The 27,933-nt window shown below is 40.9% G+C and overlaps 1 protein-coding gene across 7 annotated transcripts in view; it reads right to left on the bottom strand.

The window, feature by feature from the left end:
• CERS6 (ceramide synthase 6) overlaps positions 1-17,969 on the bottom strand; it is a 122,654-nt gene extending 104,685 nt beyond the window's left edge. For 2 of the 7 annotated variants that reach the window (XM_061452647.1, XM_061452656.1), the window contains exon 1: positions 17,800-17,969. In XM_061452647.1, coding sequence (XP_061308631.1) covers positions 17,800-17,969 — 170 coding nt within the window. Of the gene's footprint in view, positions 1-6,787; positions 6,903-15,848; positions 15,895-17,162; positions 17,706-17,799 lie in introns of those variants that run through there. The other 5 variants (XM_061452679.1, XM_061452672.1, XM_061452664.1 and 2 more) reach the window with 5 other exon arrangements.
• Between the last annotated feature and the right edge of the window lie 9,964 nt (positions 17,970-27,933).

The raw sequence follows: 27,933 nt of genomic DNA, 5'->3' as shown, positions 1-27,933 counted from the left end.
AAACAGAAGTCAGTTCCCTGGCTTTCAGTTGGGTATAATTTTCTTGTAACAAATGCAAGTGGTTCAAGAACAAAACCAGTTACTATGGAACACAGAACAGGTAAAAACCTCCATCAACAGCAGAGCCCTCTGCATTACACATATAGCCACTGAATATCCCCCTTCAGATGTCTGCTGTAATGCTTATCCAAAGCATCTGGAGGGTCAAAGCACTGGTCATGAATCCCCATGCTGTTACAGTATTTAGTACTAATCCCTGGTCCTTCTCAGCTAAATAAGGGAATAAAAATAAACAAACAAGCAAACCAAGCAAAGGCCAGGACCACTTGATATAAATAGAAATAAGAAGGCAGAACTATTAGCTTAGAGATGTTGTCAGAAACTTTAAAAAAAAATAAAGAGACTTCCAGCCTTGCTTAGCTTTATGTGCAAAGCAGCATCACAAAGCTATGGACAAAGTGAAGAGTGATTATATTTCACATACTTCATAATACTGCAGGCAGAACGAAAACCCAAGCATGTACTGTCATACAGCTACCAAATATACAAAAAGGAGAACGATGGAGGGGCAGGGCAGAAAGCAGAAAACCCCACAGCATTCGAGCAGAAGTAGGTGCCTTCCCTCACTTCCTCACCACACATGCACATTCCCATAACACTATACAATGATACCAAAATTTTAGGTTTTAACCCACCGAATTTGAACATACAAAACAAATGCAGCTGTTCATGCAGGAAACGAATAAATAAATAAATAAATAAAAGCTCTTCTAAAGAGACAGATTTATAGCTGTATCTCTCTCCAGGGCTGTACAGATTGAAAAAACTAGGTCAAATCTTTTGCTATTCTTACTGTTATTCCTCCCTGGCCCTCCTCCCCTTTAGCTTTCAGTAGTTATTGAAGAAATCAATTAATGAGAATGCAACAAACCTGTCATACAGGTCTCAAATTACTTCTGCCTTGTACATATCAGGGGGGTCATCTGTGCAACTATAGATGCAAGGGGGGAAAATGAAATCATTAGTCTTTCCAATTCACAAATCCTAATCCTATAGCATATGTACTCTGTGCTACTGGGGTCCATTATCAGCCAAACAACGATGCATGTTTTAAAAAAATTAAAGGGGAGGGAGCAGGGTAAGAGGCAGATAAAGACAGGCTAGAAAGAGGCAAAAATAGAGGAATTGCTGTGCTTTCATTTTTGCTGCATTTGCAGCAAATCCATGATAGCATCTGCCGCTTTTCATGACATCGTGCTAGTGTATTTTCTACATCTTTGTGAAGTTTTAGAAACATTATAAATACCTCAGTTTTGACACTAGATTTCCAACAAGTAACTGAAATACCAGTTTTCATCTCCACTCATCACCATGTATATGTTCTAAGTGATTACCTTTTAAGAAAAAGGACTCACATACTGCAATTCCTACATTCACTGTCACAAAGGCATTGGTTTTTTTTTAAATCTTTCATAAAATGTAGGGACCAAGTCACTCCAATTCAGCTTACTCATTTTTATTCATTTCTCTCCTACTGCACAGACAGAAGACATTCAGTTTCATCACTAAAAATAAATAAATAAAAAAAAGAAAATTAGAAGGCAAGTCTGTATCAGCTGAATTCTGAAACAAATCACTTTTGAACTCCATTTCCACCATGGGCAATATGCTGCCTGACAAGAAGCCAAAGAAAGCAACTTCCTGACTTACTGCAGTGATGGCCAACCTAACTGGTTTGACAAGCCACATATATACCACAGCCTTCATATGGTTGAATGCCACAGGACGTTATGCTCACAGCTGAAGGCTGCGGGAATGCTGGCATGCCCCAGACTGGATGGGGAAACCTGTCCAGATTTTTAATGGCAAGTGCCTCCTCTAACCATGTGGTGACAGTGGTCTCAGACAGTATTCTAGCTGCAGCTTCCCCTGGAGCAAGGACTTGGTGTACCCTGTTTCCAAGCAGGTAAGGGACTTCAGTGGTGGGAATGGAGTGCTGGGGCCAGGGCGTGAGGACACTGCTGCTAGGCTGGAGCGCCCTCATTCATTTGTTTTGATGGAAAATAAAACCATTGTGGAATCTGACATTCACAGATTTGGTTGGCAAAACATACAACCAGTCTTCAGCCATTTTAGTCCAAATTAATGGAAATTGTCATAAATTCTCTTTCTGCACAGGTGTTCAGCACTATTATGGTACAAAAGCCGTTTTCTCTCACCAGTAAACCCAGCACTATCATAGACCACCCAGAAAAGCTATTTGAAGCACAGAATATAGCTGAACAGCAGACTACACAGAATGCATCCTAAATTCAAGAACATGCACCGGGAGCCTTTGTCTTTGATGTTTCTTATACTCTTCTCACCTTTGGCTAACTTCCTTTGAAGCCAAGACAATGCTAAACATAACTCATCTAAATCAGCCCCATCTGGCTTTTGTTTCTGAGCTGGATCTTATCTATAGCAGTCATTGTTGACCTTTCAGACCTTAACTCAGCAAGCCATAAACAATTATTGCCCCAATACCTTAAATAAACAGCTATGGAAAACCTGAGGAAAAGTTTTGGGCATTTATTTTTGGTTGATTGGGTTTTGTTTACTTCATTTGTTGTTTTTTTTTACAATGACACATTTAAAGGGGAGACACATCTTAGACCTGAACCCAGGAAAACAGCTGGAATCTGGATCAAATATGATGCAAAATGCAATCTAACAAGCTCAGCTTAATATCTCCTGGATCAGAAGGTACTTAAAGAAATGGCAGTGCTGGGATTACTGAGGTGGATCTGAAGAGCTAGACAAAGGAAGGTAGGGAAAACAAGCATTTGTGAGAAAACTGCCAAACTACTAAAAACGTTCTGGAGCTGCTACACTATCAGGTAGCAGCATCCAGCATACTTTGACTCACTCCAAGCTAAGAAAGTGTATCAGTTTTGAAGGCTGTACCTTAATGCTCAATATTTCTTCTTCAGCAGTGCTCACTCACGATTGTCTAATAAAGATCTTTTGTTTCTGTAAAAATGCAGAGCATTTCATATTAATCCTTTTAACACAGGGCAGATAGAATGGCTGTATTTACCTAAATAGTACCTCTTTTATTTATCTTTCATTATTTAAATGAAAACTACCTCAGGATGAGAAACACAGTCTGACATTCACAAGAGGGTTTTTCTCCCCCATCCTGTTCAATAGATAAATTCTACAATAATTTGAGCAGCTTCATTTGCAGAAGTATTATTTCTTGCTCTACAATAAAAACTGGCATTGTTCTCTAAGGATAGCTGGCAGAACAGCATTGTCAATTATGTTTGCTTTTGATATGAAACAATGCTTGTTTATACTTTTAAACTACCAGCTGAAATTACAGTGTACTCAGAAATTAAGCTGGAAATTACGTTTTCCTTCATTTATTTAAAAAGCTATTCAAGCCGATGTTTTATACAATTTAACAGCAGCTCTCAAGAACACTCGGTATTGAGTAAAGAAAGCAGAAATTTTTAATTGTTTAAATTCTTTCTGTTAGATCTTTAACGTATCTTATGACTGACATTCTAATTAGAAACTTAATAGAAGATTTCCCATGTAAATTAGGCATTTCTCAATAAGGAAGTTTCTTTCCTAAGCCTTAGTTATTGGGAAAACATACTACCAGTATTTGAGAGAACAGTTCTTGTCTTCTATTGGGTTCTTGCCATAACGAACATCTGCTAATTCTATAAATTAATTGCTGAAAACATCTTGTGCTTCTAGACGATACATGCGATCATAGCTTTTCTGGGTTACTAGAGAATATTACCATTTTTCCTTCTCATGTAGGCACACATACACACATGCTTCTCCCCCTTACAGTACAGCATAAAGCAAAACCAATTATTTGGCATTAGTTTTTGTCATAAAATAAACCTTTAGCACTAATGAAGTCATCAGAGCAGCACACTAAGTTGACCTAGATGATTTAAGCAGTACTTTTTGTACCATAACAGTTTAAGCATATGAAGGATGCCTCACCCAGCTAATTAAAAATACTTTCTATCTTGAAACGAAGAATTCTTCTATCAGTCTTGGTTTGTCAACAGCAGATTGGCAGGAAGTTGAAACAGGCTCTTTCCATTCAAAAGCTACAGTCCACTTTAGAGAACTCTTTGCATGTAAGAATATTTCCACACAAAACGCCCATCAGACTCAAATTTCACCTTTTTGCTCCGTCTTCAGGATGTCCCATTTTTTCTGACTATATTGACATCTCATGCCACCTGCGATTCTGTTCTAGGAGCTCTCAGTTCAGCAACCAGAAATTGGTTTTATTACCAATTTCTACTGTTTTAATACTATTTGTAACTTCTACAGATGGAAACCACCTACCCTAATGAAAGTTTTAACCAAATCTCCTGTATTTCCTTTCAGTGTTCCTGGTCTCACTGACCATCCAGGGCTCTGGTGAACAATGAGGATCCAATCTCTCACCAAGACCTGCCAGAAATGACAATACCTACATTTTCCAATCAAACGTGAAAGATTGTTATTGACTTAATTTGGAGAGAGTAGCAAGGGTGCTGTCTCTCCCAAATGGCAGATTTCTGGATGCCATCAGCAGAGATAAACAGACATCATTTGGGGTCACATTAGCCAGCTGGCATTTCTTTTCTTTCTTATTTGTAATCTGTGTTCATTAAAGATGCTGCAAGAATGTGGGAATGGTGCCTGGGCATACTACACCCTTCCATGTGGGATGGGATGGGATTGCAATGATACAAACACTATGGCTTTGTACTGCCTACTCTAAAAAGAATAGTGAAATATTAATTCTTCCTCAGAATGTTCAGATCTGTCCCATGCACTGCTTGAGGCAGACTGATCACACATACATCAAGTCCCCTCCTTTCCTAGGAAGTGTTCTCATATACCTTTGAATTTAGAAGTGTATCTGAAAGGAAGCTGCAAACACACATTGGCTTTGGCAAGGACAAACAAACAGGCATGCCTGGTTACACCACATTCCTCCCAGGGGCATGCACATACAACACGGTCTGATTTCCCCCTCACACTCTATCTTTAGTCTCACCCCTCTCCCATGCTCCAGAAAACACCTGTGTGCTTCTTCTAACTCTACTTCTCTGCCTCATTCCCACCTCTGATCTTCACCCTCTCTATTAACATTTTTTTTACCTAGCAAGTACAGGAAGAATTTGGGGAGTAATTAATTCCCTAAACTTTAAATTTCAAGTAAGCAACATAAGTGTCAAGATACTGAAGAGCAGCAGATTGGATTGTCACACCACAAGCCATGTGGCTGCTGCACTGTATCTCCACAAATATTATTTGCATTACTCACACACGAGGGGGTTGACTTGTCGTGATCTGTCATCTGAAACACAAATATTTATTGATGGCACAGGAGTATTCCAACTTCTGTTTTTTATTACTCATTATTTTAACACTGTTACTTAAGAGGCTTTGGAACACCAAATCACTCAGCCTGTTCTGCAGTAGGGCTATTTTATTTATACTCAAAATAATCCAGCTGCAGGATCAAGATCAAAACCTGTAACTATAGGCAGAGAGCTGAAGAACACTGCACTAGCATACTATTGTGATAAAGCTCAAAAGTAAATAAAGTCCTTCATTAAAATTATAGCAGTGATAGGACAATAACAGGAGCTTCTTATACGCTGTCCTAAATAGCATTCAGATGTCCAAAAGCATTATTAAAATATACATTTTAATACTTTCTAAAATTAATTATTTTTTTTAGCCAAATAAAGACAACATGTTCCTTTGCACTGCCACTCATAGCAGCCCTCCCTCTTCTACTTACACAGGTCTTCATGCCAAGCGTTAGACTGTGCTTCCATAGAAAAACATCAACATTTCCTTCTGCTACTTTTTGCTTCACACTGCCTTATTACACAAAGCCAGCTACACAGCCATCATATTATTACCCAGACCTTTCTCAACTGTTCATATGCATTAAGCCCCTTTACAGACCTGATCTCGAAACACCCTTTTGGAACAGGCAAGTATTATATTATCATCATTATTATATTATTATTAGTAGTAGTATTATTGTTATTACTACTACTACTATGCAATACAATTTAGAGGTAAGGAATGAGGACCTTTTGGAGCAGGCAAGCATTATTTAGCATCATCATTATTCTTAAAGTTGATGGCAACTGTCAGTCACTGGGGACTTATTCTTACTTATAAGGTGGGGAGGAAAATATACCAGAAAATTCAAGTGTGAAGATTAAATTTTCCATCTTCCTTGTTTCCCTCTATCATCATATATCCCAGTCACATTTTTCAGTTATTCCACAACTGAAGCGATTGCACCTGTAAGACTGTGAACTGTCCAAGGGGAAGAGGAGTTTAGGGGCTCAGCAGAATGGCTCACCTTGCAGTAAGTTCTGAAAACCTTTTGCTATCTGTGATGGTTCTCATTAAACAATGCAAAAATATTTTAGAAGCAAGAAACAGTCACTGTTCTTACCCTAATACCATAAAAAAGGATCTCAAACCCTAAGACTACATAACAGATCACTCAAAGTCACCAGCAGGGAACATGAGCACACTAATTTTCAGTTCAGTGCTTTACTGTACCACACAGAATTAGATCTCCTGAGGCCAGGAGCCTTGCTCTTCCAGCTTCAACAGCAAAATCAACAACATACAACACCTTCCTGTTCTGGTCAAGGTCTAAAATCAGACCCAGTTATTCAAGGGAAGCAGAGACCCTTTGGAAATTGCATGCAAAACACTGAATATGCAGGACTGAAATCAAGGTTACCTTCTCCTTGCTCTCTCAATCATTTTATGGACCACATTGCTGTCAACATCCTTGCTTTAATAGCTATCTCCTTCTCTGTATACGGTTTCTCATTGTGCTGTACTTGTCTTGAGAGCTGGGAGAGGATGGCAGATTATTTAACAGATAATGTCATTTTCTTAGTCAATGCACTAGGGTTATTTCCAAACCATTTTTCACACAGTATTTCCTGATATAGATACAGGAATTTGTAGAAGGAAAATGTGTAAGAAGCTATGATTTTTCCTAAGAAACATTTTGAGGGTTTTGCGATTAAGTTGACCAATGTATTTTTATCCACCATACTGAGAAAGATCCTTGATAAAATCAGCATCAGCTTGAAACCCCTTGCCAACCCAAACCTGTCTTCCCACACACCACTGCACATAGCAGGCCTTCCTCTATGCTTGCTTTTACAATTAAATGCCATTTCAGAAACTAAGGTAGGAGAGATGGGGGCACAGCTGTAATGAAAGAGAGAGTTAAAGTGTCGTGAATCATGCTTTGCCTGAAAACAATGCATTCTTTCTGAAGCATTAATAGGCAGCTTCCATAGCAGACGTGAAACAATCAGAATCCTTAATTCTAGCTGTATATTCATACAGCCCTGGTACTTCAAAGAAGTGATGGCTGTCATATTCTGAGGTACAAATGAAAGCATTGTAATGAAATACAACAAATAACAACACCCAGTCCACCCCCCAAATAAAGCCCTGTACCACCACTAAATCCACCCTCCAGAACAGGGAAAAAAATTTAACTACAATGCACTTAAGAAGTGTAACAGCAGGTGCTTCAAGGTAACTGCAGTTTTCTATTCTTTAAGGCACCTTACTTGAGTAAGAGATTTCTTATTAGCATTTAAAGCTCTAAGATACTTTGGTGTGATGCCCAAGTTATTCCAACCAGGAAACAATGCAAAACACAAGTAATACTATGGTAATGGATACAAAGTGCTACTTTCTCTTCCAACCTTGAAATCAGCTCTCAGCGGAAAAGTAAGCAAGATTAAGTAGTGTTCTTCCATTTCTGCTGGCATACTTTTCATCTTGACAACTAAAGGTAAAACGCCAGGCTAAAGGCTTGAGCTCTTGCTCTTCCAGCAAACCATCAACCTATTTTCAAGAAAAATCAACCTGTTCAGGGATATTTTTTTTCTTTAATATAATAAAATTAAAACTAAACCACAACATAACTTTCTGTGCACCATGCATACAGATACTAACTCTTCAACTAAGAGATGGTCAAGAATGTATGCTTCTGGAGGCTGGCAATACTATAGAGACTTCATTTTTATCTCTACATTGTTGTCTTGTAACCAGACCCATTTATCAGTGCTGGCTGAAAGTCAGGACATCTGCTCTTCACTGAATTTTGACATTTCTAAATTTCCATTTCATGCCAAGCTGGAAGAAAACCAGATATTTTTCACATTTCGTATAAATGCTCTAGAAAATAACAAATCCAGGTTAGCACACACAAGAGGTCCTCTAATTAGGATGTAGGGTATCTTCTGTCAAATATTAAACTGTTTCATTATCGCCCCAAAAACTGACAGTTTTAAAATATCTCATTTTTCTGGACCAGTCAATATTTTATAGTTGCTCTTAAAGATTTTTAATTTAATAATTCTTAATAAAAGGAATAAAGTATTATGGCAGTGATACAATGCCACTGTGATGTATGAATTACTGTGCCACACGTGTACATATATATTTAGAACTATAGAAAATTAGTGTATGTGGAGTTAAAGATTGTCTTCTTTTTTTTCTAAGAATTCTAAGAATAATAAAAGTTTTTCCAGTAATGTGATCACTATTCCCTGTCTTCTAGGCAATTTTTTCTGTGATTCCCCCTCCCCCCAAAAAAAATTAACCCACAAAATTATCTTGAAGATACTGAGGTATTGCAGTGCGGAAAAGAATCAACTTAAAGGGAACAAAACTAAAATTACCCTCAAGATTGCCTTTTATAATCAAATTTAATGCTGTAGGAGACTCAAAATATTGATCCTAGAAGGGAACAGAATGTGTTTATACCACAGCAACTCAGACTTCATTTTGGGCACCCATAAGGTAATTCCTGTTTTAGGTAGAGGAAGCCCACATCTATTTCTTGATTTACATCCTTGGACTACAATAAAATTAAAAGACCCATTCTGCAGTAAATGGAGAATCCAGATGTCCATTCAGTCGTTAAGTGCTGCCCTAATTAAGTTGCTTCTGCAGAACCTAATTCTTACCTATTCAGTATACGAACTTTGTACAGACATAGGATCCCAGGAGCCCCTTGGAGCCCTGCATTGTGAAAGTATGCCATTTACTAAGGCTTATGATTTCACAGAATCACTAGAGGAGATCACTAAGTCCAGCCCTCTACTCACAGCACAGTCAACTAGAGCAGGAAGATGCTCAGTTGTTTCTTGAGTATTTCCACAGTTGGAGACTCCACATCTCTGGGTAACCCATGCAGTGTCTCACCACCATCCCAGGAAAAGGTTTGTCCTCATGTTTAAACAGAATTTCCTGCATATTGATTGTTGCCTCTTGTCCTTTCACAGGACACTACCAAGAAGAATCTGTCTCTGCCTTTTTTACCTATCAGGTATTTGTACACAATGGTAGAGATCCCCCTGAGCTATCTCTTCTCCAGACTGAACCACTCCAGCTCTCAGCCTCTCCTCACATCTCAGATGCTCCAAATCCTTAATCATCTTAGCAGCCATTCACTATCCTTACTCCAATATGTTCATGTCTTGTAGAGGAGAGATCAAAGCTGGACTCATCACTCCAGACATGGCCTCATCAGTGCAGAATAGAGTGGAATAATCCCTTCCATCCACCTACTGGCAACACTCTGATGCTGCTGGTATTTTGCTGGCTCAAGTTCAACTTGCTGTTGACCAGCGCATCCAAGATTCCATTTGCAGTTCAATTTGTTATCATCATGTTAATGCAATCACTGCAAAGTTATTTAGTGCAACAAATGGGGTAATCCTGGGGAGCATTTGGCACTGGAACTGTTTATATTTTCAGGCTATTCTCTTATCGTATCAGTTCTCTTCATTCTCTCACACTAGGTGTGTGGGAAAAGTTGACAGATAAGTATCAACCACCCAATTACAACCCAATTATTGCTTCAGTATATACAAAACACACTCCTGCTTGTGGTCTAACCACTTGCTTTTCTTTTTCTGAAAGGCTTTTTCCCAGCATAATGCCCATAAGAGGAATAAAAACACCCAATTGAACCTGATCATGTCATCAGCGGCATGCTTTGGACAACCACAGGTAGTAAACAGCAGGAAGTTCCAAGAAAATCTAAAGGAAAACTGCAGAAAAGCTTGTCAACAGACACATAGCCACTTCCATCACTGTTAAAAATAGAGCAACTAGTTTGTTACAAAGAACAGATAAATCCTACTGCATGCACAAATACTCAAACATCCTCAGGAATCTAAGATTTTATGTCACTGAATACCCTCTGGGCTCTAACCTCTGTTTTTTTCCATCAATGTAACTACGTCAGCTAGATTTGTTTGTTTTTAATATAATGTTACAGGTTATTCTCCCCATCCCTATAGGAGAAAGCGGGACAAGGAAGATACTATTAAAAGGAAGCCTTTAGTGGACTCACACTAAGAAAAAATGCAAATTATTTAGATATGTTGCTTTAACCATCCTAGTGTGCACTATGAGTGCAAAGAAGGCTTTTCATCATTTCAGACCAAACTTTAAAGTGCATCATTTATAGTATTAAAATGAGGTTCAGGTTAGTGAACCTGAAAGACACTTCATTAATACTAGGCAGCCTGGAGAACCTTAGCATTATGCTCCTCCTTGTGCAAAAGGTAATTTGGATTAATAGCCAATATACAAATATATATGTATCTTACGTATTATAAAATACACCACATAGCTAAGTGGATGCTATCCTTCTTTACTTCTCTTAGACATTCTTAGGAATTATACGATTACCTTGAGAGTTAAAATTTGATTATGCTACATCAGTAAGAGTTACATGAGACTTCACAATTATAAGAGGCATTAACTACTTGGAAAAAAGAAACAAACATTACAGTTTACTTTCTGCTTTTGGTACAGAACTCACAGCTTTGTGTTGTTACAGGTTCACAGGCATGAAAACCATCTCTAAGATTATAACTGGCTATGGTAAATACTCCATTTCTTCCACCTCCACCACAATTTGACTGCTTCACAACAAGAAAGGTATCATCCTCCTGAGAAACTGATGGATGCCAGATGGTACAGTGTTAGTCTTCTGTAAGGACCATGTGCTACACAACGGCTTCCCTAGAGAGGACAGAATATCTCAGTCCACCCAATTCTCAGAACCTTGCTCACCTCAAAGCAAGACACTAGTGATTCCTCATCTTTCAAGTGATCACAGACCCACACATTTCCCTCCCTTTCCCTTGACCTGGATGCCCACCCCTGCTGTACCCCCAAAATCTGTAACTGCCCAATAAGTGAGGGGAATCACTGGTGTGGAAGACCACACAGCAGTCAAGGTATTAGATGAACACCTCCAAGGAACTGTTGATACACACCATACACATCTGACTATCCATAAGGTGACAACTAGTCTTAAGCATGCTATTGAATATTATGTAAGGTTACATAACTGAATGAAAGCTACATACTTTTATGTGGTAATTTTAGCCTTCTTGTCAAAACTCTGAGACCACCTTGAGACAAGCACACAAACTCCAAATGCTAATTAACCATCAAAACTAAGGTAGACATAGGATATTTAACAACTGTTGGGGGAAAAAGGCAAAAAAAAAAACCCAAACAAAACACAAATATGGTCACGTAAGCACTGTTCAGTTCAGACATTCCCTTCCTCTCTACCCTGTTGACAGACAACAGAGAAAGAATCAAGGGAACAGATTTCCCCAAATACTAATATATTAAATACTTTGTATGAACTAATAAGACACTCATCTGCAGAAGGAGGCAGAATACCAGAAGTTCTTCTTTTTCCAAAAATAAATTCTTAGCAAATGCCTGTTAATCAACGACAGGCAGAAGTAGGAACAACCGAAAGAGCCACAGGCAACTGGAACGCAACTGCTCAGTTACAAGAATCCAAGCAGGAACAAAATGGGAGTTTCTAACTAACTGGAACCTGCACTCAGATGAAAGCCCACTAACAACAGCTCTGCTTAGTAGGCTTCCAGTACCCACTAGTGACCTGTCACTGAAACCTTTCCCTCAGCTGAGCTCTGGTTTGGCTGTCATACTTCTATCACCTGGATATTTTAGAATTCAGTTTAAATTGCACTCTCTACTGGAGCTCAACACATTCCCAATGTAACTCCCAATTTTAAGATTGGCACTTATGTGCATCTATAAATGGTCCTTTACAAACGATATTTAAATAGTATGCATTTTATCCACTTCACCTTCTTTTAAAGGAGCACTCTTAGCTTGCATCTAAACACACAACTACACTGCACAACAGAGATGTGTACCAGCCAACAGAGACACATTCAAGGTGGGTGAGCATACACCCCACTGGTCAGAGCTAGTAAAACAGAGCTCCTTCCATGCCAACACAGACAATGGCTCAAAAACTAAGAACAATAATTTCTCTGCGAGGTATCTACTTGTGTTAGTGGCTGTCCTGGGTTCAGCAGACTGGGTTTAAACCACGACAGTGGCTGAATCTCAAATACTGCAACAAAAACTGATTACATACAGGAAAACATAAATGACAGAAAATTAATAACCAATGAAAAGAAACACAGAGACATGGATAGTACAATCAGTGGGAGATGAAATTATTTTAAAGCTACTTACTGCTAGTGCTCAGTTTTTAAAAGAATTTGGTTTACAGTTTAAAAACAACCTTACAGGTCATCTTACCAAGAAAAAAAAAATATATATACACACATATGTATATAAAATATATATACATATATATAAAATAGAAAAAAAAACCCAAGAAAGTTAGCAAACATCGGCATCCACTTACAAGTGAATTGTACTTGAATGATCAGATTTCACCTAACACAAAGTAAACTAAGCAAGAAATCTACAAATATTATAACCTACAAACAGGTTTTAACAGAAATAACCATCACTGCCCCACCCAGCCTCCCCAGAAGAGGTTTTGGGCTGCTGGAAATGCATGAAGTTTGTACATCCTCTTCCAAATTCTGTATCCTGTCTAGCCTCCTTGCTGTTGTAAGAAAGCACTAATACTGTATGTCTTGGGGGTTATGAAAATCCAACTTATATGCACACACCACACACCAGAAACACTTGCAAGGCTTTCATGTATTGTCACCTGAATGAATTTCTACAGTGAGCAAAATATATATATAATGTGCACACACAGAGTCATTGTATTGTCACCCTGATCCACTAGGAATTCTACTGTGTAATACTAAATGAGAGTCAGCTGAGGTTACCTTTGAGGCTGAATTATCATTATAAAAGCAAAATGTCATACAAAAGCTGTGAATTTTCATACACTCAGTGTCTAGAGGATCTTGATCTAAGTGATAATAAATTACGAGGCTGGCTCAGTTTAAATCAGCGCAGCTGGAGGGCTGTTCCTATATATAATCAAGCTATCCCTAACCATATGAGCCACTCCATCAACTACCGAATATCAGCTCTACCTTTGAAAGCTTGCTCCTACTAAGGCCAGAGGACAATAGAGAGGCATTATAAGCCTAGTTTGCCAATTTATGGAGTGATCTCATTAGATCTGAGACCAAACAAGGTGAGGGGTATAAAGCATACTGCAACTGCAATGCAAATATGAGATAAGAGGAATTTTAGTTGATGAGGAAAGTGTAAAGAAGGCAGTAATACTGGACTCCTTGACTCAGAAGATTGACCACATCAGAAATCTGTTTAGTTAGCACTTCTGAAGGATTCAGTCAACTTCTCCCTTGAGAGAAGTCTCTAAAGCAGATGTGCGCTACCCTCTTGTTTTGTGTCCAACAAGAATGCTGGCTGCTGAGTAGACATTGTTTTCATATAACCACAAGCTGCTGCTCTCAGAGGACAGGAAAGGGTGCTGCTTCTGAGTGGTGAGGTAGCGCAAAGGGAGAAGAGCTATGTGATCCCGTAAAAGAAATAAGAAAAGTGATCTTTGCCCAGAATAGTAGATGTTTCTTTATCTTTTTAGGTCAATCAAAACTACATCCTGCTATTAGTAAGACCAGTTTTAATTCAGCTTTAACCTGTCTTGCACACACTAGAAATGGAAAGAATCTGGGGAGACAAGACACTGGTATTATTGAGCACTTAGGTTATCTCCTTATAGCTGAAGGCATTGTACAGTACAGGAGGGGATACTTAATTCCTCACACTCCTTTAAGCAATAGTAAGGCACACAAAGTGGATGGATACTATGAAGAAATATGTCCCCACATTAGGACTGCATTGCTGACTCCTGCCATCTTCCAAATTACTAGGCAACAGTATCTTTGCCCTCAGTTATCATAGTTGTCCAAAATATACTTTGTGTTTAAAGAAAGAGATGAATGAGAAGGAAGGGAAAAGAGAAAAGGCTGTTAAGGCATTTTGGCACCTCATCCATAACCGTGATGCCCTCAGCAGATATATCCACTAAATCTCACGGTTATGAGATTATACCTCAAAGCAAAGCTTATTTCAAGAGCACTCACCATCAGATCCAATTGCTGAAGCAATTCAGCATACACTTAATGTTCTAATCTACTCTTTCCTTTCATTCAAGAGTGCTGGTCAAAGGATGGCAGGACAAGAAAATCAACAAAAAGCAGTTTATTTGAATGGCAGGACAAGGAAATCAACAAAAAAGCAGTTTATTTGAATGGATAAAAAAAAAAAAAGGAAAAATTTGAGAAGTGTCTGAATTCTTTTCTTGACTTGGTTAGTTGATTCATGAAACCAGTAACAAAAAACAAAACCCAAGAACACCCCAGTAGGATGAACTGTTGATAACAGGTGAATACGCATAGAACAAAATTTCCAAGTTCTGTCATTTCAATTGCACTCACTCATGTACTAATGGATATGTGTATAAAATCTAAATATAGATAAATGAAGTAAACTTTTAATCCTTAGCATGGCAAGCTTTATTCTCCAGACATACAATGACTGTGTAACCAAAGACACAAGAAGTCCAAATCACAGCTCCCCCTGAAGCATTATTTCTTACTACTGTGAAGATCCATAAAGTTAGACAAACTTCATATCAAGGGAAGCAAAACCATGCTGCTCCAGCAGCCTAGCATTTAGTTGCTGTGAAAAGGTCTGAAAGTCATGGATAGAAAATACATAATCAGAGTCTTAACACCTTGTGGCTGCTAAGCCACCGGTATGAAGAATTACAAGAGCACCTGTATTAGGTATCTTACAAAGCAAAACAGAGAACACACTGTTATAAATATTGCAGTGCAACCATGGATAAAAATAGACCTTTTTTTAAGGTATTATTTTTTCTTTAGTTGCTACCATTGCAAAAACAGGGAACTGTTCCACATCTGCTAAAGCTTGTTCCAGGATGTAGCATGTACATCAGTCCTCCACAACTTGAGTTTTGAAAGGAAAAAATGTTGCTGTTTTAATACACAGAAGAATGAAAAATTATCAGTTTAATAGACATTCCTCTCTTTTCCTTTCCAGATCTTGTACGGCTTTATCAATTGAAATAACTGCAAACAGCCTTTAATTATGATGTGCATGAGGCATTTCTGTGGCTCCCAACAAACACAGCACAGAGGTCTGACAAAATAAATTACTAATGAGCATTATAAGGCTTGATCTTTCCCCCATTCAAGCCAAAGACAATCCCCCTGCTTTGATCAGTGGAAGCAGGTCCAGTCGCTTTTGCTCAGCTTGCTTTAATAAAATGCTCTACATGAAAAATCACAATTGTACTATGCCGTGTGGATTAATCCCACACAAAACAGCCTGATCCTATTCTCACAGTGGAGTTTTCCAATTGACTGCAAATTAAAAAGGAAAAAATACATACCTCAGTAATTGTTAATAAAGCCTCTTTGGAGGTCTCTTACCTGCTATCAGGCTAGCAGAATGCATTTCCAGATCTAAATTTCAAAGTTAGCCTATGAAAATGTACAGATTTTCTCATCTGTATACTTAACACTTAAAAATATACCATAATACAAAATTAAGAATTACTTTAATTGAATTTAGAAAAATAACCAGAGGAAGTAGATACAGACAAATAATCAGAGTAGCTTCTGTAACACTAATAGCTGCATCAGAACTAGCACAAAAAACCCCATGATTCTAAGTTTAGGCTGAAATGGTCACCCTGACTAACTGTTCCTCCATCTAAACAAGCCTCGCTGTGATACATATCGTGGTTCAGACAGCAAGAGTTGCAACATCACGCAGCCAGTTTGAGTGCTCAAAAGTACACATTGTACAGACTGCAAAGAAAAAACACACTAATGATCCGACATCTAAATAATACTTGGCACTCAGATTGTAACTACATTATATTTAACCCTGGAAAGCATTTATATAAACTTTTGATAACCTTAGCTTTTCAGGCAGACCACAGGTTTTGCTGTCCTTTTCAGGAAGTCTGTAAAACAACACAGAAGTTAACAGCAGCCCAGGACAGCTTATTTTTCAAAACAAATATGGTCCTGTCAACTGAGTTATGAAAACAGCCAAGTTTCTAAAACTCTGACATCTCAAGTGCCATATTCTAACCTGGACGAGAGAATGCTTAGGAGTTGTGGAATGCTACCTGACAGATCATCTATCTTACCATTTTTAAAGTATCTTTATGGCTTTTCTTTGGCATGTGGTAACTACTGGTCTTCATTTATCTTCCTTGACTACTCTAGTAGCATTGCCTAAGAAGACAGTACTGAAAACACATAGGTGTTGGCACAGGGAATCGTTCTTCTGTTCTCTCCAGAAGGAGGGAACACCACCTTTGTCAGGCAGCACAGAAACATGTGCAGCTGACCAACCAACTTCGTTTCAGCTGCCTCCCAGTGACAGGCGGCCTCTGTTGAACACCCGCAGGGAAACACTCTCAGAAAATAGCGACTGATGACCAGCAACTAGTTTGACATCTTGTGGTTAAATATATAGTATTTACGTTTGTGAACTGTGTACTTTGAATTCAGCCATCTCAAACAACGCCGAGTTTGGTCCAGTGATGAACAGCGTCTGGAGCGTTTCATCACTGAGCTCGCACATTCTGACAAGTACTTGGAGTATTTCCGAGACATGGCACGGGCCATTCTTACGGCTGCCACACAAACTGGCCAAGCAACCCTCCGCTCGGCCGCACAGCAGCGCCTTACCTTCAGGCTGCTGTCCGCCATCGAACTTCACATTCCTACCTGACGCCCAGGTTTAACGGCCGCCTCCTCCCCTCAGCCTCGCGCCGCCGGCGGGCGCTAGGCCGTGTCCTGCCCCACGGCCACGCGGAGGGAGGGCAGCCGGGCCTCGCCTCTGGGTACTCTCTGGTGAGCGACCCCGCAGCGGGGGAACGGGCAAACTTCTGCCTGGACAGTTTCCCGCCCGGCCCGGCCCCACAGCGCTTCTTGAGGGGCTTCCCTGAGCGGAGCTGACAGGACCCCGCCGCGGGCATGCAGAACCCGGCCCGCACAGGTGCCAGAGGGTCCTGTCCCCCCGGCACCACAGCATCGCGGCTGCCTCAGGTGGAGGGCGGGCTGCGCCCATTCCCGGGGAGACCTCGCCTCCTAGCGCTGGCGCCGGGCCGCGCTGTCGGCAGCGGCAGGGGAGCGCCAGCTGCCTCCCGAGTCCCTCCACCTTCCTGCATCGGGCCCGCTACGTGACCGACCGCGACGGGAGGGAAAATGTGAGCGCCCGGCAAGGCCGTGAGAGAAGCGGCGTCCGGAGGGGGATGGCGAGCAGCCAGAGCTCCCCGGCTGCCCCTCAGCGAACAGCCGCAGCAAGCCCCGCGGCCCGTCCGGCCCCGCCGAACCCGGGGTGGCGCGGATGTTTTCGCGTTACCTTTCGAAGAGCAGCCGTATCATGAAGATGCAGAAGGCCAGGGGGAAGGCGAGGTAGAGGTCCTCCGCCTGCGGGAAGGCGGCTTCCTCTGTGCTCTGCAGGTCCGCCCAGGTGACGTTGTGCGGCAACCAGAACCGCTCGTTCCAGAACCAGGCAAGGATCCCTGCCATCTTTGCTTTGTCTGCCTCGGCGCCCCTCACTCCGCTCCGCCCGCGGCGAGGCGTGTGCGAGCGGCTACCGGGGGAGAGGAAGGTAGAGGAAGGCGTGTGTCAGCCCCACAGCCGCGGATGATGCTGCCGAGCGGCGCCCCGTGCTGTGCCGCTCCCCGCCCCGCCTGTCACACGGCCGCGCCGTCCCCCATTGGCTCCCTCCCGCGCCCCACGGCTGCTCCGGGGTCCGCCGTACTCCTGCAGCGGCCAAGCACAGCTTTCCTCCGCCCCTCTTCCCCTTTCCAAAAACCTGGCCAAATCCTGAACCAGAAATTACGCGGCCCGAGCGAGCCGGGACCCCGTCCTGGGGGCACTCACCGCGGCCGAGGCTGCTGCCGAGACGCAGGCTCCGCTTCAGCGCTGGCTCGGCGTACAACAGAGCTGGCGGCGGGGCGGCTCCTTGTCACCCGCCTGGCTGCTGACGGCCCGCCCGCTCTCCCGCCGCTCAGCCGGGCTCCCGGCGAGCCTGGAAGGCTGCTGCCTCATTTAAATAGGCAGATGGCAGCCACAAAAAGCCCTCCTTTTCTGACCTCCTCACAGGAACACGAACCGGTATCGGATGTCTCGGCCCGGTCCCCTGCCAGGAGGAGCACGGCTCTCTGCTTGCTCCTGCTGAGGCGTTTAGATGGCAGCGGAACTGTCCTGGGTAAAAGGACCCTCTGAAACACCCACCGGCTGAGCCTTGTATGCACGTACAGCAAACAGGCTTAAATGAGGCATGGAAAAGTGTGCGAGAACACTGCACTCGCCAGCAACAAAACTGAGGTTAGGACCGTGGCTTTGCACTCCCAGCTAAAGAAAACCTTTTGTCTTTACGTAGGCTTTTACTTTCGGTTCCTTACCCCACTGCCCAACCCACCTAGAGACAAGAGGAAAACTGTAATTGTCTCTACTAGACTTTACAGCATAATTGTCTTCACTAGACTTTACAGCAAAGGTGACTAGCAAGGTTTAGTTTTAATTGTAGCTACTGCACTATATGTGTGGTGGTCTGGGCACACACAAAATGACTTCAAGTAGTAGGTGTACTGCTTCTCTGACATTACTGGTTTGTCTGCCCTGCCTCACTTTATTTTAGATGGCTTCAGTTTTCTCCCCTCTATCATCACACTTTACAGATGGCTACTGAATACTGAGAGACACTGACTTCTGCATGTGGCGTACTCGAGCGTTTTATCACACTGCCTTTTGGTGTTCTGCTAGCTTGCTCTTTTCCCCCCACTGATTCTAATTGCCCTTCCTGAAAAATTAATTGCGCAGCCCTTCATGTCTGTGCTGACATTTCTGTGCTGAAGAACATATCAAGTTAAACACATGACCTTGGTGCTGATGAAAAATGCTATACTGGTTTTAATAAAACAAGCCGTTTGTGTATGCAGAGAGAATTTCCACCTAGGACATTTCAGGGAAGTTTCAGGAAATGCTTTGGCAGGATGGTTGAGGAGCCATGTGAGAAAACCACATTTCTGTTTTATTGCTGAGCCAACATCCTAAGTGTCTGTAGATACTCTGATTCATTTCTTGTGGTTGCTTAGGGAGAGAGAAGAGAGCTGGTACCTGAAGGCTGCTCCATAGAGCACCTAGTCCTTCAAAATCACCTGAAAAAAAAAAAAAAGCATGGGCTCTAGCACCACTACTAGATTTGCCTGCGTCTTCCTTTACTGCAGTTAGCATGGAGCTCACTGCCTGTGCTGATCTGAGCCCTCAGCTCCCCACTGGTTACAAGCCTATGCATGATCATCTCAGGATCCTACTATGGGTCTCTGACACGAGCTATCTGTCAGAACCTCAGGACTTTTCTGTGATTTCATTTCAGAGGGAAAACTGACCATGGGGGTTGCACGCCTCTAATGCAGCCTTCTTCACGTACAAGTAATGGTTTTCTAAGCAGAAGAAAACATATCTTTGCTCAAATCAGCAAGACCTCTTTTAGCCTGTGCCAAAAACTTAACTCACCAAAATTCACCTTCCTCCTTCCGATCTCCCTGCCTTGTTCTCACAACTGACCTAGAATCCCCCTAGAACTCCACCTGGGAGCTCATTTCCCAGCACTCTCACAAACACCTGAACTAGCTTCTGCACATACACATATGACTCTCTTCAGTTACAATTCCCAAATCATCCAGATCACTCAATTTTCTGAACTGTCTTAAGCCTGTCTTAAATGGGAGATACGAGTGTGTGTTCTCAAAGTGAACTCAGAAGCATAAGCTTTGAAATCTATTGATGAACTGCTCTTTAGATATCATTTTAATAGCTGACAATACACAGATGGCTATTTGCTTCATTAATGATAGTTGTGTTTAAGGCAAAGCTAATATTAATCAGAAAATTGGTATTATTATTCTGTACCTGAAGGTGACCTGTCTTTTCACAGGGTATTTCAATATTCCAATCAGTTCAGAAGTACATTCAATATTTATGTCCATTTCCAATTCAGTGACGTAGCTCTTTCCCAGTCAGCACTGAGGCTCACAGGTGCTGGTGCTTGGCACTGCTTAAGTACAGATACAGGAAAGGGACAGATCTTCAGAAAATGAACCTAGCAACAGTAATAACCTGATGATGCATAATTCCTGCTGAACAATTAGTGTAATTTACTTATGTGTCAGACTAAAATTATGTTAGGCAACAGATCTCTAGGCATCTCTGAAAATGAATGACATTTCTGAAACATTTGGGAGGATGACCAATTAAGAGCTTTTAATTGAGTTCAGATTGTAGCAGCAATTATGTAGATGTAACCAAGACAGGACTATGGAACGAGGATGCCCGAATCTTGAGCTTTGGAGGGAGATACTATCGGAATTTTTTTGTGTGCCCCCCTAAACTGTTATATCACAAAAGGGAGACCAACAGAACTTTTATAGCTGTGGTTTCATATATGGTCTTACAACCTGAAGCAACTTACTCTAAGATAGTGCTAGAACTTGGCAAAAAAAAAAAAAAAAAAAAAGGATAAAAGGGAGTCCTCAAAATCCCAGCCTAGGTGCTTCTAGTAACACACAAGAGTTAGTAATAACAAAAAACGTATATACAAATTCCCAAAAAGTTACTGAACTTCTGTTTCTACTCCAAAAAGAAAAAGAGAAAGCTGACAGATTGCATATCACTAGTTCCAAGTCCTTGAGTAACCAGCAGAGTGGAGTGGCCACTCCAAAACGAAGGACTTACTTACTGTTTATGTCTTGTTTGTTTAGCACCAAGAAACCAGGTTAGATCTCAGGCACTAAAGTTTCCTTCAGTTTAGGAATAAAATTATTGTTCTTAGTCTAATGAAGTTCATGTATTCCAGTGAATGCACATCAGCCTCACTTCTCCTCATGGACATGAAATTGTAGTAGCCTTTTCATACCACATGAGGAAACCACTAGTACTTCCTTACAGATCAGAAAAAAAATATGTGACTGTCACTTTTCAATGCAGATATGTTTCCATACATTAAAATTCAGAAAATTTTCTGATAAATATATGTTTGTACTCTATCAGTATTAAACTGCTTAAAATAGGCAGTGGTTTATGCTCTCTTAGGCTTCCACACAGGTATAAACACACACACAAAGTGAAATTTAAAAATAAAAATGAGCAGTATTTAGACATTACTCCAAAGTAAGAGAGTTGCTGTAAGTAGTGGTACACATAAGATATCAGTTGATCAGGACCATGTTCAACAGGTACTGCAAAAATTGCGTGGAGAAGCAGCATGCTGTTTAGCTCAGCTATGTAGCACAGAAATGCCACTTGAAGTTTTCAAGCACAACATTCATGCTGCAAATGTTGCTCGAGTTACAAGCTCATAACGAAATCTTGGAGGCTTCCTTGAAGGATATTGAGAGAGATCATTCCTACTGGGAGCATGTCTTGAAAGCAGCTTTACTACTTTATGGTGGGTAGTAGCCCAGTATTTTTATTTGCCTGTCACAGTTTATTTATCCATCTGCAGTCAACAGGAGCATGTACTGCATCTCTAAACCACAGTTTGGGAGTGTGTATTTGTTAGTACCAATATGTCTTTGGCACACTGTTGGCCACCTAAAGGAGTTAGTCCACCAAAACAGGAAAAGCTACAGCAAAACCTCTTGATTTTAAAAGACTGTTGCAAAATTGAAAAAAAAACAGCCATTTCTTTTTTTTTTTATCTTATTTAGTCTGCTGTAATTCTGGAGTACTGCCAGGCTTACACACAGGGAACTGCAGTCACACTCTGGGCCAGTCAATTTAATGGACCGCATAGTACAGATGCCAATAGCACAATCCACTGAAACTTTTTATTACCCAAATCTAAATCATGTTGTTCCTGAGCAGAAGAGATGGCTATGGCTGATCCATGTAAAAGCAGCTGTGCCAGTCCCATTTCCATAGGTCCATTTCATTAGGCTACTAATGATGTGCGTAGCAGAAGGGTTGAGAACTGCACAGGTGTAGCATGACTGTTCTGTGCCTTCTTGGGGAGGGTGGAGGACCATGAGCATAGGGGAGGCAACTGTGCAAGCACGGCCGTGAGCTGTCATTATTCTAGCATGTCTTCCCACCTGCTGGTTCCAGAAGCTGTGGGGAATTCCAGTTTCTTATGCTGCTGGCTTTGTAAACTTCTCTAATAATTTCACCTAAGGAGTAAAATTGTACAGAGCAGCAATCTGAATTACAAAACCTATGCTGGGGCAGTCAAATCAGTCCTGACTCTTGCATGGGGTGGTATTAATCTGAAGAGATCAGTCTAGCTTCACCCAATTACCAGACAATGTACTCTGAATCCAGATCACTAGCAGAACTCTCTGTAGCAGTGCTTTAAATACATCAATACAGTAGGTGTCCCAAGGTTATATCACTTCACAGCCTTCCAAATTTTTGGCAGACAAGCAAGATATGTCACTTGGGAAGACAAGCAATGGTAATTGGTTTGGCTGTCATGAAAAGATGTGTGGACAAGTAGTTCTAGCTGAAAGAGAAGTTTACAAGCCTTAAAAGGGTTTGTGCTGCGCTCCAATTAAGGTCAAGATCCAAAGCAGAGCTGCTGTATGAGGACTGGTCAGAAGGAGAGGAGGAAGCAAGGATTGCCTGAGTCACTGTATGTCTCCATGCTTCATCTCCATTGTTCACTTTGGTTGGGCTTTCTGCTCTAGATGTAAAGAAAGAGTGCCAAAGTGTACATCCTCATTATGATACAGTCATAGTTCACTTTATGATGTTGCTTAAGTGCCCAAACTTACGCTAAACTGAACTAGGCCCTATTCAAAATACAGTAAGAGTAGTCATAAGCTTCTGCACCAATTTAACTAAATTATCCTGAAAGAAAACTTTTAATGAGGTTTGTACAACTCTTAGCATAGACAGGTGGCTGGAAAAAGTGCTGGTTTTATCTCAAGCTAGATATGCTGCATTGCACTTCAGAATCATCTATTTCAAGACTATTCACGTGGCTAGATTTGGGTTATAGAGTCCCATTATAATTTACTTGGCAAAGGGACTTTTCAAACCATTAGGTGGTCAAAATTTACTGTTCAGGTTATTGACCAGTGCGGAGCTGCAGCATCCAGAGATGCTCTGGAGAACTACAGACTTCAAGTTAGTCAGGCCTTGTTTCCATGCTCAGTAAAACCTGGGCACTGACAAACAGCATTATTGTGCCTGACTCAACAAAGAACACTGCAATCTGGAGTCTCTGCTAGCTTTATGTCAGCTGTGAGGGGGACAGACAATTCCTGACCCTCTATGCAATGAGAGCTAATCTAGCATAAAAAGTCAGCTATTACAATGCTGACCTGTCACACTGTTTACAGGGAATTTCTGTTGCCAGTGTGAGCTTCTGAGAGGTCAGTACATCCCATGTCACAGCTGCAAGCTGTGCTCCAGCCCTGGCAGCCTAGGAGTTACTTACTGTCTTATCAAACTACAGTTCCAAGAATTCCAGAAACTAGTGGCAGAACTAAACTCACTTATGCACCAATCATCTTCAGACAGCTGCCAAGGTAATTATATTGTGCCCAGCAGAACATTCACCTCATGACATCTCAGCCTTTTCTTCAAAGCTTTTAACATCACTGTCACAATGTCAGCTGTTAGTCATCTGGTAACACCGTGTTCACAAGTGAATGAAGCCAAACCTATTTGGTTTAATGATGCCACATAGATGTAAATTATTATTTGCCTAGGAGTAGAGGACAGGTAATTTGCTGGCAATAGATTTTTATTGGCTTATTACACAGTTTTAAACATCCTCCTTATAAATTTTGCCATACTTATTCCACAGCTGTGCAGGGAGAGCTGGGCAGAAAATTTTTTTTTCCCACCAATAATGTACACATGGGTTGACTGAAACTATTGCTGAATTCATCAAATTAGAATTTTTATTTCACCAAATCAAATGTATTATTCTGACATTTTTCAAACCAAAGCATCAATTTTTTATTTTGCAATGACACTTCAAAAGTAAGGTTATTTCTCATTTTAAGTGAATTGGAAGCAAGATGTAAGTCACATTTATATTTTAGATGAAATGAGATACATTTAGATTTCTGAGATTAAATGAGATACATCATAATTGTATGATATATCTTTAAAGCTCTAGATAATTATTAAAGATTCCCATAGCTATATTGACTGATAGTGTCAAGGTTCTCAAGATCATAGGTCACATACCATTTCACTTAAATCAGTTAAGCAGAAAAGGTACTAGAAAACTGAACTAACAACATGATGGACCACACTCCCTGCTGGGGTAATGCTAGCACTGCTTATGGTCTGTAGTAACATAACTTACTGTATCTTGTAAATACAGTCATAACTCTGCAAAAGGAAGCTGGCACACCATCTTGTCTCCTCCCTCTTTTATAGAGAATAGAATCATAGAATCATAGAATAGTTAGGGTTGGAAAGGACCTTAAGATAATCTAGTTCCAACCCCCCTGCCATGGGCAGGGACACCTCACGCTAAATCATATCACCCAAGGCCTCGTCCAACCTGGTCTTGAACACCACCAGGGATGGAGCATTCACAACCTCCCTGGGCAACCCATTCCAGTGCCTCACCACCCTAACAGGAAAGAATTTCCTCCTTATATCCAATCTAAACTTCCCCTGTTTAAGTTTTAACCCGTTACCCCTTGTCCTATCACTACAGTCCCTAATGACGAGTCCCTCCCCAGCATCCCTATAGGCCCCCTTCAGACACTGGAAGGCTGCTATGAGGTCTCCACCCAGCTTTCTTTTCTCCAAGCTGAACAGCCCCAACTTTCTCAGCCTATCCTCACACGGGAGGTGCTCCAGTCCCCTGATCATCCTCGTGGCCCTTCTCTGGACTTGTTCCAACAGTTCCATGTCCTATTTATGTTGAGGACACAGCTTGGTTTCATCGGCAAACTTGCTGAGGGCGCACTAAATCCCACTGTCCATGTCAGCGGTGAAGATGTTGAACAAGACCGGTCCCAACACCGATCCCTGAGGGACACCACTCGTTACTGGTCTCCAGCTGGACATTGAGCCATTGACCACAACTCTTTGCCTGCGGCCATCCAGCCAGTTCTTTATCCACCGAGTGGTCCATCCATCAAATTGATGTCTCTCCAATTTAGAGATAAGGATGTCATGCCGGACAGTGTCAAACGCTTCGCACAAGTCCAGGTAGATGACATCAACTGCTCTACCCCTGTCCATCAGTCCTGTAGCCCCATCATAGAAGGCCACCAAATTGGTCAGGCAGGATTTCCCCTTAGTGAAGCCATGCTGGCTGTCACCAAGCACTTTGTTGATTTTCATGTGCCTTAGCATGCCTTCCAGGAGAACCTGCTCCAAGATTTTGCCAGGCACAGAGGTGAGACTGACTGGTCTCTAATTCCCTGGGTCATCCATTTTCCCCTTCTTGAAAATGGGGGTTATATTTTACAGGCACCAACACAGTAAATTAGTTAGGTATGGCTTTAAACATTTTCTGAATTGGAAATATTTTTCTATTCCTCTGTTTTCACTGGAGTTGTGGAGAGGCAAAACCAGAGAACAATGATTCAAGCTTTTCCACCTTTGTTTCAGCCCTAGTGTGTGTCCTCTCTTTTGCAAGTTCATGCTGGATAACTTATCAATAGAAAAAGATTATTTTCTTCACCCCAGTTATGAGAAAGGGATTGCTTTTATTCCTCCCATGAAAAGAAAAAGCACCAATATACTTTGTCTGTCACATCATGTAGATAGGTGCTATACAATTATAAAAAACAGTTAAATATTTTTATTTTAAAATGTTATATTTAATCTTTGGCCAGTGTCATCATTTTACCTTTCCTAGTGGATTACACTCTTATTCAGATTAGTAGCTGCAGCCCATTTGTATTCTCCAGAGCCTTTGCCTCCCTCTTGACACTTCTTGGGAGAATTTGCACAGAATTTAGTGTAATCAGTATAATTACTGTTGGGTACATCTGAAGAATCCATGCAGTGTCTACTACCTCACTTTTAATATATAAACTGAATACTATGGAGCAAAATGAATACAGAAGTTCTTCAGCCAGAAAAGCTGAATTGGCAGTTTGTTACTAGACTATTAAAACAAAAAAAATCAGAAAATAAATTGGTATACTCATACTGATGTTGCACATCTCAACACTAAATATGTGTCTCCAAAGGCTCGAGGAAAAATACCATAATGTTGTTCAGGGGATATTTACCAGAAGGACAAGGCAAATTTAGAGAAGTTTCTTTCAAGGATTTTACATTTCAAAGGGCTCCAAATAAACCACTAGAATTGGTTTATCAAAAATGTACTTGCAATGATGGCTTTTTATAAGCTCAAAATACCAATTTATAAAAAAGAGCCAGAGAACATCAGCCAACAGGAATGATTTTTCCTGGATCTTGCTTACTACAAGTTTTCTTATCTGTAGGAATGACTATATTTTCTAAAGTAATACTTAGTCTTGAAAAGGTTGAGTCAGCCCCATGGCTTGGTGATAATTTTATTAATTTTTCCCCATTGTGTTTCACACCGAGAGAAAGAAAAGTATGCTGGCAATTTTGCCTTGAGTGCTTATTTATGTCTTTTGTAGGATTGACCCCTGGTGTGATCAGTGCTCTTTCTACTCTGTAAAGTGAGGCTGATTATAAAGAAGGTGCGTCACAGACAAACAGACACCCTCACGGAATGGCATGGAAGACTGCAAAATTTGTAAGTCAGCTTAGGGAACCCCACAGGAAGTTCTTGCAAAGACATACAGCTCTAATCTTATAATCTTCATACCACAAGCTAACTATATAAGCATTCTAACAAAAAGGATTGAAAGTGGTTATTAGAAACATATTTTTAGCATAACTAATTGTATTCTACATATATATGTAGAGTTGAGATAATTTTTTTTTTAAGAAAAGATTCCAAACCTATAAGGCCTTTGTCTCTATTGACTTAGAAGCCAGAGTTCCTAAAAACATATAGTGTTGAGATAAGAAAAAGACACTAGGTATTAGTAGCTTTGTGGGTTTATCTATCTCATTTGTGTACAATCCATCTCTCAAATCAGTGGCAGTTTTATCTCTAGTTTCAAAGGAAAACTGTCAGACTGATAGGAAAGGCAGATGGCCAATCTTTTATGCTGCCTGACTGTTATCAGGTTGTTGCTATTTTGCTTTAATTAGTGTACATTTGAACCTCATACAGACTGGAAACAAAACAAAGGAGAAGGCTATTTTAACTGGTTAGAGGTACCATCAAAAAAGTTTCTATAAAACTGACCTGAACAAATCAAGTACATCAATGAGTAACTTCCTGGAGACAGAATTTTTGTAAGAGGCATCCCTTCATCAGGCAACAGCAGTTGTACTATTTCATTCATTTCCCAGTTAACAATAGATACTGTTGAGCTTAGTGGTCATCATTTCAGAGTAATCAAGTTGCACTACATGCTGATGAGCACTGCTCCAAAACACTTTTTTTGTGCAAGTGCTG

The sequence above is a fragment of the Pezoporus flaviventris genome, unplaced genomic scaffold (genome assembly GCF_033815535.1).
Source record: "Pezoporus flaviventris isolate CSIRO_AGI_PZ_B2104156 unplaced genomic scaffold, CSIRO_AGI_Pfla_v1 ptg000001l, whole genome shotgun sequence".
NCBI classification, from domain to species: domain Eukaryota; kingdom Metazoa; phylum Chordata; class Aves; order Psittaciformes; family Psittacidae; genus Pezoporus; species Pezoporus flaviventris.
This window is presented reverse-complemented; position numbering and strand designations above follow the sequence as displayed.